The sequence below is a fragment of the Mizuhopecten yessoensis genome, unplaced genomic scaffold, assembly GCF_002113885.1.
Source record: "Mizuhopecten yessoensis strain PY_sf001 unplaced genomic scaffold, ASM211388v2 scaffold11133, whole genome shotgun sequence".
Classification (NCBI taxonomy): domain Eukaryota; kingdom Metazoa; phylum Mollusca; class Bivalvia; order Pectinida; family Pectinidae; genus Mizuhopecten; species Mizuhopecten yessoensis.
In genome coordinates this window covers 2535217-2547904 of record NW_018408896.1, presented here as the reverse complement: position 1 = coordinate 2547904, position 12688 = coordinate 2535217, and the positions used below count along the sequence as shown (strand labels likewise).

The following is a 12688-nucleotide window of genomic DNA, read 5'->3' as shown; positions in this document are numbered from 1 at the left end:
CTCATTGATATTGTTTCTTTTATTGACTAGGCCTATTTAACGAAAATGTTCCTAATTGTTCATATGGAACTAATTATAATGCATTTGATAAAAAAATACTACAAGCCAAATGTGAAAATGATAAGTATTTTATGTCTCAAACTGCACCAGAATGGGTTCCAGATTAAAAAAAAATCTCGGGGGAGGGGGGTAACCCCCCACCCCCTACTCGCGCTTCGTATGCTTCCACATACTAATAGTCCTGGTTACGTCCCTGACTTAAACATTGTATAAATTTACGTTTATTTTATCAAACAGTAAATTCTTATTCCTTTTTTTAATGCTNCCCCCCACACACACACACCCCATCCACCCACCCACCCACACACACACACACACACAAGTATTCGCTTTGTTTAATTAAATCCACTCTCCACCCTCTAAAGATGTAAGTTCCTCCCACTGATTAGATCTATTAATTATTCTTTCCTGAATTTTGTTGTTGGTCTGGGTTTTTTATTATAATTTCAAGGGGACATCACTCCATATTATTCCAAGTTTCATGGTGGCTGTTTTTGCATAGGTAGGTAATACTATGATATAAGGTCTAATCTGATTACCGTCGTGATATGTAAAGGGCCCAGACAATAGTCTAAGAATTGTATATAGCTTAAATGTGTAGCCTATGTACTATTGCTTGTCTCATGTTTCTTACAGTTGCAAGTGTTTTGTGTTTGATTTAGGATATGGCGTCATTTACGCACAATACATGAAGCATAAAGCAAAGACGTAATAGAATTACATCTGACGTTATAGCACAGGGGTTGACAAAGATATTGAAAATTGCCCTTGTTTCACCTCTTAGGATTTCCCTGTTGTCTAAGAATAACTTATTTCATACATGTATTAGGAGAGGGGGGTATACAAATGGCAATCAATCGTTATATATTTTATTTTCTTCAACCAGCATGTGAAATTATTCATTGTTCAACATTCATTTACACAAACACAAAAGACTACATTTAATACAACGATTCACAATTACAATACATATATAGAGAAAAGGGACATACCTTTACATACTAACTAACACATGTGATGTTTATACTGGTTACACCATACATGATAATTACTTTTTAAGTAGTTAAGAACTATCATTTCTCAACTACAGTGTATATATCTCTAAAAATAGTTAGACGGAAATCTAGTGAACCATTTTACATAAAAGTAATGCAAAAATACTAAACCTAACTTTAAATAGTAAAGTTAAAATATACAAATTATGGGGAAATTATACAAACTGATACATATTTATCACATAATCGGCCTGTTATCCAGTGAATTCGCCCGTGTAATATTTTTACATATATATATGTTACTAGTGTTATATACCCTGGAGCGTATTTTGATTTCATAATATGGACAATGACATGACGTCATAAATTGTGAATGGCGCAACAAAATGTCTGTCTCTGTTTGATTAAGCCCTCTACATTTGGCTTTAAAACCTGTCAAAATGTAAGTTTTCTGAGTTATGTGATAAAAAGGATTTTAAATTTGTTTTCATTTCATATGAGCTTTTATGAAACACGTCTCGAAGTTTTATTTTTTTTCCCGCGAAGGGTTGCAAAAATAAAAACTCCTAAGACTTGTGTCATAAAATCTCATATGAATGAAAACTCATTTAAGATCCTTAATATGTATATATTACACACCTGTGTATGGCACAAACCCATGGTGAACAGATGATCATTCCATCAAATGAAACTCTAAATAGTTATTCATTCTATCAATGAGATACAACCTTTCTCTCGGTAATGATAAAATTGCACTGATCATTACCCTGTTTAGTGTTAAAATATTCATGAGAGTTCACACATGAAATACACTAAACATAAAGACCACAGACCAGATGGTCAATAATTCAAACATCTGATAATTTACATAAAGTTTTATTAATATACTAATTCACAATAGATTTTACTTTTCTAGAACCCTAACCAAACTACTTTAAATGTGAAGAAATTATTTATTAAAGAAAATAGAGAAAATGAACAGTTCAAGTAGTATGTCTGATATGTCTATGGCCAGTATGTCAGCTCTGTCTGACAGCTTTTCCTAAACAGACACAAAGAACTCCTGCCAAATGTGACCAAAGAATACTGACCAGTGAAAACAATCTACTGACCAATAGCACACTGGACTTTACAGAACCACTGCATGGCATACTACATGTATAAACATACACACATGTATGTAAATAACATAGTTATACAGGTAAACATCACACCATGTGACATGTACATCACACCATGTGACATGTACATCATAATAACAACACATACACATCACATGTTTGGTAGAACATAGCACAGCATAATACATTAAAACTCTGCTACACATGCATGCATGTGTGTAAAATATTGTATGTATACTCTTATTGAAATGAAACGCTATTGAAAAAAGTTCTTATCCGTATAGTTTTGTACCATTGAAACTCCGTTTAAACCCCATTTTTCTTTCCTGTGGAAAACCATGCTTACTATATCATATGTGTTGCTATTTATGAGAAACCAGTTATTTTCCATTTAGGCACCATTTCTTTCTCTAAAAATCAGTAAAACTCCATTTACTTTTCATATATTTGAGCCAAATATGCTTTGCCAATATATGGTAAAATCCAATTACCATAAAAAATGGATTTTAAATGAGGTACATTGCATTAATTTTCAATTGAATTATGAATTTGGTTTGGTAATTAATGGTATAATTAATGTGTCAATGAAACTTCCAGCCAACAAAATATTTGATAGAAAACATCCACCAGTCACTTTCAGTATTCTCAATTCCATAATATTTTGACAATGTTTAAAATAACTTTCAATTATGTTGGAGTGAACTTCTCAACAATTATGTATACATGTCTTGATAAGTTGTGTTGTAAGGTTAAACATTTCTGAATTGGATTTAAACATCTTTTCAAAACATCTCAAATTAAAATGTTTTGTATATATGGCAAACCAACTGGCATGGCTGGTATAAATATTCAAATTCTCAATTCTCAACAAACTTTAATGCTTATTGATCCAAGCACGGAACAATTATATTTCTTATACCAGGTACATGTATGTTCTAAAAAATGGTATTTCAGTGGCATTTTAATGGTGACTTAATGATTTTTGTACCATTTCTTTTAGCTAAGGGAGTTTTTTTATTTATACTTAATATACCTATAAGTATTGGTGAATAACAGAACTGATTACCATTTTGGAAATTACAAGATTATGCTGGAATTTTGCAGTTTTCTTTATAAGGATATTTGTGTATATCTCATAAAAAGTCAATAGATCTGAGGTGAGTTTGTCTGGTTTCTGTGAAAGATTGTGTATTGTTAAATTAAATATAAATATTTATTTGTATGTTACTGGATTTAATTTTTATTCAACTTGAAGTTATTATGTAAAGTTCTATGAATGAGCAATGCAATATTGATATTTATTTTGTGTTTATCTTTTATTTTAGGGTTGAATAGGAAATTTGACATGGCTGATACAGAGAAACCTGGCTTAGTACCGGAACCGGCGAAAGCCATGAAAGTATTTTCATCTGACCGGTCTATTAGAAAAGGGATCACTTGCTCTAATTACCAGCATTGTGTATCTGTTTGTAAGTACAAATGATAATGGTACATACCAGTATTGACTATTCAAGCTTGAAATATTATTCTTGCTGTCCTGTTTCATCACCTCAATGAATTATACTGTTAATTCAGCTAACTTTCAGTGGGAGAAAAAAAGTAACAATTTTTTGGTCACATGATCAAAAGTATAAAAGTTTCCATTCTGACTTCATCATTACGCCAAAAAGAAAATATGTTAAGGGTTCACATGGTTCATCGCTGATTAGGTCAATTACATGGTTTTATCAACCCAACACATTGATGCAATTTGAGCAGATTTAATTACAATAATTATTCATATGTTATATTCATCATTTCAGGTAAGGAGAAATTTGAGATTGAGGAAGAAGTCACTCTGGTTTTGGAAGAGGATGGAACAGAAGTTGACAGCCAAAGTTACTGGGCTTCATTAAACCCACAAACTGTCCTGATGGTACTCCGACCAGGAGTTGTGTGGCAGCCACTCAGACCTACCCCTTGTAAGTTTTCATTATGTCACTCTGACAGCACTTGTCTTTATGCATATATATCTTACTTTTTGTTTGTTAACAGAATGACATGGTCATAAAATAGTTTGAATCGGGCCTAATAATACAATAATTGTGATTCCAGTATGCCTGCGTTCTGAATAAACAAAAAGAAAAGACACCTGTTAATCACAGGTGTGTCTCACATTTTAGCTGGGAAAGATCAGCTTTTCTCCCACACTTTACAGGTATATTCCCGTTTGCTTCATGGGATTGAGCCCGACAAAGTTTGAGAATGAAAATGACCTTGACCTTCTTTCAAGGTAACCGGAGTCAAATGTGTCAAACTCTTTAAACGACCTCTTCTGAAGAACTAAAAGGTATAGAATCTTTATATTTGGCTGGTGGCTTCCTGGGATAGAGCTCACCAAAGTTTGCGACCTCAACCTACCTTAAGGAAAATTTTAAAGGATTTGTTCTTAAGAACCAAAAGGAATGGATTCATAAGATTTGGCTGGTAGCTATTTGGAATAGAGCTTACAAAGTATGAGAAGGAAAATGACATTGACCTACTTACAAGGTCACAGGGAAAAATATGTCGAGTTACTTCTGAAGAAGAACCAAAAATAATAGAATCTTATAATAATATATGGCTGGTAGTTTCAACAGATGGAGCTGACAAAGTTTGCGAGGGAAATATTTGTAGCGCAATATAATAATATTTAATGAGAATATTTTGCTATGACTGCTTAAATATTTAGGTGAGCAATACAGGCCCTCTGTGCCTCTTGTTGTTTACAAACATGGCAGTGGAGTTGTGACCTGAAATAATCTTCCCCTACCTATGTGTTAGATTTTTGTGTTTTTTTGTGTTAATATGATGAGTAAAGGGGCACCCAGGGTACTTTTGCGGATGGCGGGATATTGTACGCCTTATTTCTACTGAAAAAGACCCTTAAAAGGCCTTAAAATTAGTAAAAAGCTTTGAATTTCATAGTAGAACTTCTGTGCGAAACCTGTTATAGCATGCATGCCATCTTATATAGTTCTTTATCATGTCATTGTGTAATAGTTCTTTATCATGTCATTGTGTAATATTCTTTTGCATGTAACACAGGTACTGGTACTGGCCATGATGATACTGGAGCAGGTACGTTTGTTTATTTATTATACACCTGTCAAATTTGACGGGAGTATTATGGTATGGGTTTGTCCGGCAATCTCCTCCTACATTTTTCGATCGGTCTCTTTGAAATTTGGTTTACATTATAATCATGATATGAAGTTGTGTCTCCCTTTAAAGAATTTTGATTAGACAATTTTTCCAAAAGTTATTGCCCTTTGTTCATTTCAGTAGTTGATTTTTTTGTCCGGAGATCTCCTCCTACATTTTTTGACAGATTTCTTTGAAACTTAGTAGGCTAAATAATCATTATATGTTGTTGTGTTTCTCTGAAAAGAATTTTGATTTGATAATTTTTCCAAAAGTTGTTGCCCTTTGTTTATTTCAGTATTTGATTTTTGTCCGGCAATCTTCTCCTACATTTTTCAACAGATCTCTTTGAAACTCGGTATCTATTATCATCATGATATGAAATTGTGTCTCCCTTAAAAGAATTATGATTCGACTATTTTTGCAAAGGTTATTGCCCTTTGTTCATTTCAGTATTTCATGTTTTTCTCCGGAGATTTTCTCCTACATTTTTATAGCATGTCAGCTAACCACTCTTAGAATGATGCAGATCTTATTTCAATGTAAGAAAGTATATAACACTGACTTTATGGCATTCGACGGGCTTATATTGTTCCGCCCCGCGGTATTCTTGTTTTTAAAATGTGTTATGGAAATATGAACCATATAACAATCCTTAAATGTTCAGCCTACTGATATAAACTTAAATGAAGGGGCTTAATCCATATTGACAGAAAGTAATGTGGTATGGGTAATGTTAAATTGTTGGAGTGTTGTCTGGACAGACCAAAATTAAGTTTGTTTATAACGTTAAATGGCAACTAGCTCCAAAGAAGGGGGTTGGGGGCTGCAGGGTTGAACCAAAAGAGAGGTGTAATCTTGGCATGAGTTTTGGTCTTTAAATTGTTACCTGTCCTATAAAAAAAGTTTGCTTAAATGCTTATTGAAAATTCTTGAGAGATGGGAAACTGCAATTTGTATAAATGCACACTGGGACTCCTAAGAAGTCATTGAAGGGTCCAAAAGGGGGGTACAGTTTTAGCGTTTTGACTCAGGTGACAAAGGTGAACAATTAAGGTCACCCGAACCTCTTACTATTTGTTTACAATTTTTGCACATTTAATTTTGCAGGTAGCTCATCGGGTGGTGCCTATAGTATTGATAACAACACTGGTAAGTACATGAATTAGGATGAAGTAAAGTGGCTTGTTACAGATCCCAACCCAGTGGTCTTCATGTTACCAGGAGAGAAAAATGAACGGTCAGACAAGGATTCCAATGGAATGCTATACCAGATCAGTGACATGCCGTGTCTCTTTCACATTACGCCATTTTTCCATTGAGTTCTGAAGTGAATTTACCTTCATGAAATATATTTTCCTGACTTTGTTTTTCGTCCTATTTTGATAAAACTTTGCATACAGCTGGCATGGAGAGTTATTCAGAGCTTCTTATTTGGTAATATTTATTACAATTAAATTTGTCCATGTTACTGACATATCAATTTTGGTCCCCACAAATGACATACAAGTTACTTTTGATGGAATTCTTACAGATACATTTAACTTATCATGATTGAATTAATGAATTTACAAAACAGATTATTATATAATATTATTATATTAGGAAATATATTTGGAAAATAAAGTAAAATAACATAGAACTTAATGGTCAAATAATGTAGTGAAATATTAATGAGATATCAAATATACATTTAAATTGTGTGTAATGTATTAATAGGGTAAAAACTTCCCTAAATTTTAATCTGCACCAATTTTGTAAATTAGCTCACCTGGTCAGAAGGACTGGTGAGCTTATGTCATAGCCATGGTGCAACATACGTCTGTCCGCCATCCATGCGTCAACTTTTACCTTTAAAATGGTACTAGTCCTGAATGGCTCAGTGGATACTGAATTTGATCCAGAGCATTGTTGGGCAAAGGGGGGTCAATGTTGTATAAACGAAGAGTTGACTGTGTGTCTCACCCACTGTAGTCTGACGCAAATACCATAATGTTTGTAGTCTTGTTCCTTGTTCGGAATGCTTTAATACAATATGTACACATAAGATATCCCCTGCATGCCCCATATCCTGAAATTGGAAATATGGAAAAATTCTCCTAAAATCGTGTTCCTAAATGGAGATGAAACAAATGAAATAATTTTCAACAAAGCGCCATAACTCCATAAAAAATGGTGGAAATGAATAGAATAATACCTGGATGCACAACATCAGGGGGTAGTTATCATATCTGAAAACTTTACTGAAATCGGCACCAGTAGACCGCATAAATATAATCTACAGACAGATTAATGAAGGGACGGATAGACAAGCAGATTCCCCTTCATTTGGGGGGAGGGGGTTATAATTATGTGATATTGACCTGGAATTTGTACCAGACCGGTATGTGAAATAAAATTCACTTGTTGAGGGGTAATATTTCATATTTCTTTAATGGTAAATAGCAAAATATTTTGTAACACCAAATTGAAGCAATATTAAAATGTAAAACCTTTGTTTGGGCACTGCATTGGAGATGTGGGTGCCCTATAGTAATCATGGTGGCTGTTAGTCTATCTATCCACACATTTGTTTCCGGAATCCAAATTTTTTAAAGGACTAATCATTTTGAAATTAAACATTTGATAATTATTTATTGTGATACGTACATGTATATTTGCAACAGGGGTTTAAAAATGTTCTAAGGTCAAAGTCAAGGTCACTGTTACTAAAAATAGACCATGGGTGTTATATACTGTCCTTATCGCAGAATCCAGAATGCTAATCTTTTTGAAATTAAACAAGGTCATAGAGTGTGATATGTAGATGTGTAATAATGTGTTTAAAAAGTTTCCAATGTCAAGGTCATCATTATTAGAAATAGACCATGATGGTTTACAGTCAGGCACATGGTGGGGCCCTTGCTGACCTGTCAGTGTCCTAGTGTGAATTAAACGTTTTATGACATTTTTTATTCAGGTCCAAAAGCTGATGTAATGGGACTCCTGCAGAAAATCAGAGAGAAGAAAAGAAAAAGTGTGAGTATAAAAATACTTATTTTATAATGCGGCTGGCTAGGAATAAGTGTCACCATATGAATCAATTTTGATATACTTTATGATTATACAGAGTATGCTACCACGGGCAGAGAGTCCAGGCCAAATAAAGAAAATAAAGGTGAATTTGTAAAAATCACTTCTCATTCAGTAGTAAAGGGATTTTGAGTTATTATAGTTGGTCTGGAGCATCAATTAGCCAAGAGGACTAATTTTGTACAAATGTCTACCTGGTATTTAAGGACATGTGTTTCTTCCTCTGGACAGAGAGACAGGGTCCAATAAATGAATGATTTAAATTTCTACTCTATAGGGTAAATGGGTGTTGACATTATTAATTTGGTCTGAAGCATCCTACTCTTATCGCTTCTGATTGGTTAAAATGCAAATATTGTGGATTAGTTCAATCAAATTTAGTATATAAGTGTATTTTGGCAATGTAAATTCTACCTCTGCAAGATGGCTGTGGTTTCCCGGCATGCGATTGATTAATATTTTGCAATATGAGCAAACTTTGTTTATACTTTATTAATTTGAGAGTCAGATTCACGATGGCCAACCTGGCTTCTGACTTGCTGATAAATGGCTAAAAGTTGAGTTACTAGCTGCGGGGATTACAATGTCATCTTTTGTGGCAAATTATTTGCAACTACAGGGCTAGTTTGGAAGTCATTATATGTGGTTTTGATGTAACAAAATGATAGAAATTTTTCTCTTCTTTTCTAAAAATGTGTTTTATTGAAAAATGTTGGACATTCAGATTAAATTCTAAATCTGAATTGTAACTGCTAGTGCTAGTATCCATGGTCATTAATTAGTATACAGCAATTAAAGTTAAACTGATGAAATACTCATTTATACTGGTAATAGCTAATCATGGTGTCAAGTGTTGTGAGTTGTCACCTTTCTGTACATATGTGTATTTCTTTTACTTCTTTATAATTAAAGTTTGCAATCAGTCAAATTTTAGTACATATGTGTATCTAAAAGAATGAGTACAGTACCAGTATAGTTTAAGGTTAAGTTATTGGTAAAATAAACGATACATATATGGAATATGATTAACAAAGTATAATTGGTACATGTACATAGAATGATGAAATAATCCTGAAGATTTTCCAAATTATATTCATACTTGTTTAATTGGTTATTAGCAACTTCAGCAGTCATTAGGAAAGAAGAAAAAACTATCTACTTCCTCAATCCAAGTTGGCTGGATGCATTTTCTCTATGGGGAACGTCGCTATGCCCAGGTAAAAAGCAGTAGGGGTTCCACAACTGGAGGAACAGGAACATTATCACTTCCATCAGATAGTACTTATGGCCTTACACTGAACCGGTTAGAGGAGAGGTATTTTCCAAATGGCCAGAATTCCAAGGGGAAAATCAGGAAAATGGAAACAAAACTTGGCACCAGCAAAGGAGAGGTGATCCCAGAAACAAGCTTCCCTCTTGATAACTACTTGACAAATGTTGTGTGTACACAAAAACCACGCATATATTTGCTAACAAAGGAAAAGGTATGTACAAATGCAATTACACATTACACAGGTTGGATTAATTATCAGCCAACTCATAATAGTTGCACATCAACAACTAAATTCAGTGACAAATGAACATATACCGGGTATGATAAATGGTATTATCAAAACTTGATTGACTGCTAGGAAAGAGTTTTAAAATGAAAAGTGCTGTATTATTATTATTTTTTTATCTTGCTCTTATTTTTTTAAACAGTTTTTTTTTTGCATGCATCATCATTCAAAAATTATTTTGTCTCCCTATGTAAATTGTATCATTACAAGCACATGTATTTTTTATAGGTTTATATGGGTTTGCAAGGCTATTATAGAGAGTACTTTGTGAATTCAAAACTTTCAAGCAATTAATATTTCGAACATACATTACATACTAGTACTTCAGGCAAATTATTTGCAAACATTGATAACCTTTCAACAAGGTATGGTTATGAATCTCAATTAAATTTTAACACAATTTTGATTTTGTAAATGTTTATTGAACAAATATGCATAACATTTTTATGGTTATCAATTTTATGTGCAACATACATTAAGTTACAAAAAAGAAGTACATGTATTCAATTACAACTGATCAATTTTAATATGAAAATCATTGCATATTTTCAGAGTTTGTTCTTTGACATTGAGGGCCTCGAGACTGGATCATCGGATTCTGATGGATTTGATTTGCCTGATCCATTTGTGGAATACAGTCATGTAGCTACGTCGACCTCGCCAAATGTCTTCACTATGGGCAACGTAACTACACCAGCATCACAAGTACCGGTAACCCCAACCACAACAATGCCTGTCGTGACACCACCAGTAAGGCCCATCACAACAATTTTAACTCCTATCTCTACAATGTCGGCCATACCAGCCCCAACAACACCAGTAAATGTACAGACACCAGCATCAACCCTATGGGTCAATGCTGGGACACCAACAGTAAGTTGTGTTGTGTGTATGTTGTAACTCAAACTGTTACAAAAAAAATCCAAAGAATTATCATGATACAACCAGCAATAGTCCGGTGCATCAAATTGCTTTTATATTTAAATTTACAAGTAGACTAATTTGGATGTATACTTTTTTTTAATCATAAAAATGTTGATTGGACATGCAGATTGACAATTAAATAAGATAGAGGACAGTTGAAAATATTAACATATTGGGCTTCAAGTTACAACAATTATTTAACTGATTTTTTTTATATAGTTTAATCAAGTCTCTATAAGCTACTTTTTTGTTTGATTTAGGTCTCAATGAGACTTCCAACAGATGGAGATTGTGGAATATGCACCGATAGACTACGGAGTGCCTTCTTGGTGCCATGTGGGCACACGTTCTGCATCTGGAATCAACCAGCAGGTTGTGTGCTATCTGCAGAACAGTTATTACTCAAGTCAATCCTTTATACAACTAACTGTTCTTTGGACAAAATAACTGTATGCCTTTTTTGATTGCATATATTGAAAAGATACTAATAGCTACTAGTGACGAGTACAGGCCAGTACTGCACTTATACAAGCTAAGTTGAACATTTCTTTTTCAGTGAAATAACTATTTCTCCTTATGTTTGAGAGCACTGCTGATAGCATCAATAAGTTTACATTTTCTCAATCTTTATGAATGGAAATAGGTAATAATGGCACCCAAATGACAACAGATGGCCCCGATTAACTTCTGCAATGCATGAGGCGATTTAACTTCCTGAACAATGTCTAGTTCGTAAAATACAATTTGAACTGTGAACCTTCGATTTTTATGCTTGCGAACATATTCTATTAATTCAGATCTTGATTACATGATGATGACTCTAACTCTCAATAGGCATAATTTGATACACCTGTAATGGAAACGAGGTGGTGAATACATATTTTTCTAATGTGATTGTCTCCATATGTTAACAAAAATATTACTTTACATTTCATTCATTAACGAATTTGGGGAACGTGCTGTATTAATGTTTTTCATAATTTGATACATATAATGAGGGCCCTGCATCAGAGATGCGGTTGTCCTATAGTAATCGGGTAAACCAGTCCGTCCAGCTATCCATCTGATTTTTTGCTTTTGCAATATATTGATGGAAATAAATGATCTTTTTTAAATTAAACACAATGATTTCCCTTTGACCTTAGTTCTGCTTGGTAAGTTTTTGGTCTGATTGGATTTTAATCAGCCATCTTAGATTTTGGCATGAACATTTTCAAATGTTGTTACTCTTAACTGGTAAACATTTTGTTATGATATTATGAAGCAAAATTGGTCGAAGTCAAATGATCAAGGGTCATGGTCATTATATCAAAGGTCAAGGTCATTTTTTATCTCTTAGCTAGTAAACATTTTGTTATGACATTATGAAGCAAAAAAGGTAGCAACTGATCAAAGCTCAAGGTCAGTGGGTCAAAAGTCAAGGTCACATTTAGCATATCTTAATTAGTAAACAATTTGTTATGACATTATGAAGCAAAGTTCATCAAAATCAAACAACTTAGGTACCAAGGCTCAAGGTCATTTGGTCAAAGATCAATGTAAAAAATTTGTATCTTAATATAACTGGTAGGCATTTTGTTATGACATTATATGATTATGAAGCAAAGCTGGTCAGAATTAATAAAAGAAAGTCATGTGACCAAAGCTATATGAAGCTTATGATGAGATATTGTTTAATTATTTTAAATATCTTACCACAGTATATAAATATCGGATTAGACACTTTCTTTGTACGTTTTGTATTTTATATAACATGTTTTTTCAGAAATCTGCTTGCAGAATGCACGAGTTTGAA

At 33.5% G+C, this 12688-nt stretch overlaps 1 protein-coding gene across 1 annotated transcript; it reads left to right on the top strand.

Annotated features, from left to right (window-relative positions):
* The first annotated feature begins 538 nt into the window (after nucleotides 1-538).
* Nucleotides 539-11457, top strand: LOC110466454. Its single transcript, XM_021522954.1, has 10 exons — nucleotides 539-562; nucleotides 3502-3645; nucleotides 3979-4137; nucleotides 5243-5275; nucleotides 6449-6490; nucleotides 8298-8356; nucleotides 9529-9894; nucleotides 10522-10842; nucleotides 11154-11265; nucleotides 11450-11457. Exons 2-10 carry the CDS (start codon nucleotides 3522-3524, stop codon nucleotides 11455-11457), a joined length of 1224 nt encoding a protein of 407 aa, XP_021378629.1. The 5' UTR covers nucleotides 539-562; nucleotides 3502-3521.
* Nucleotides 11458-12688: the final 1231 nt, after the last annotated feature.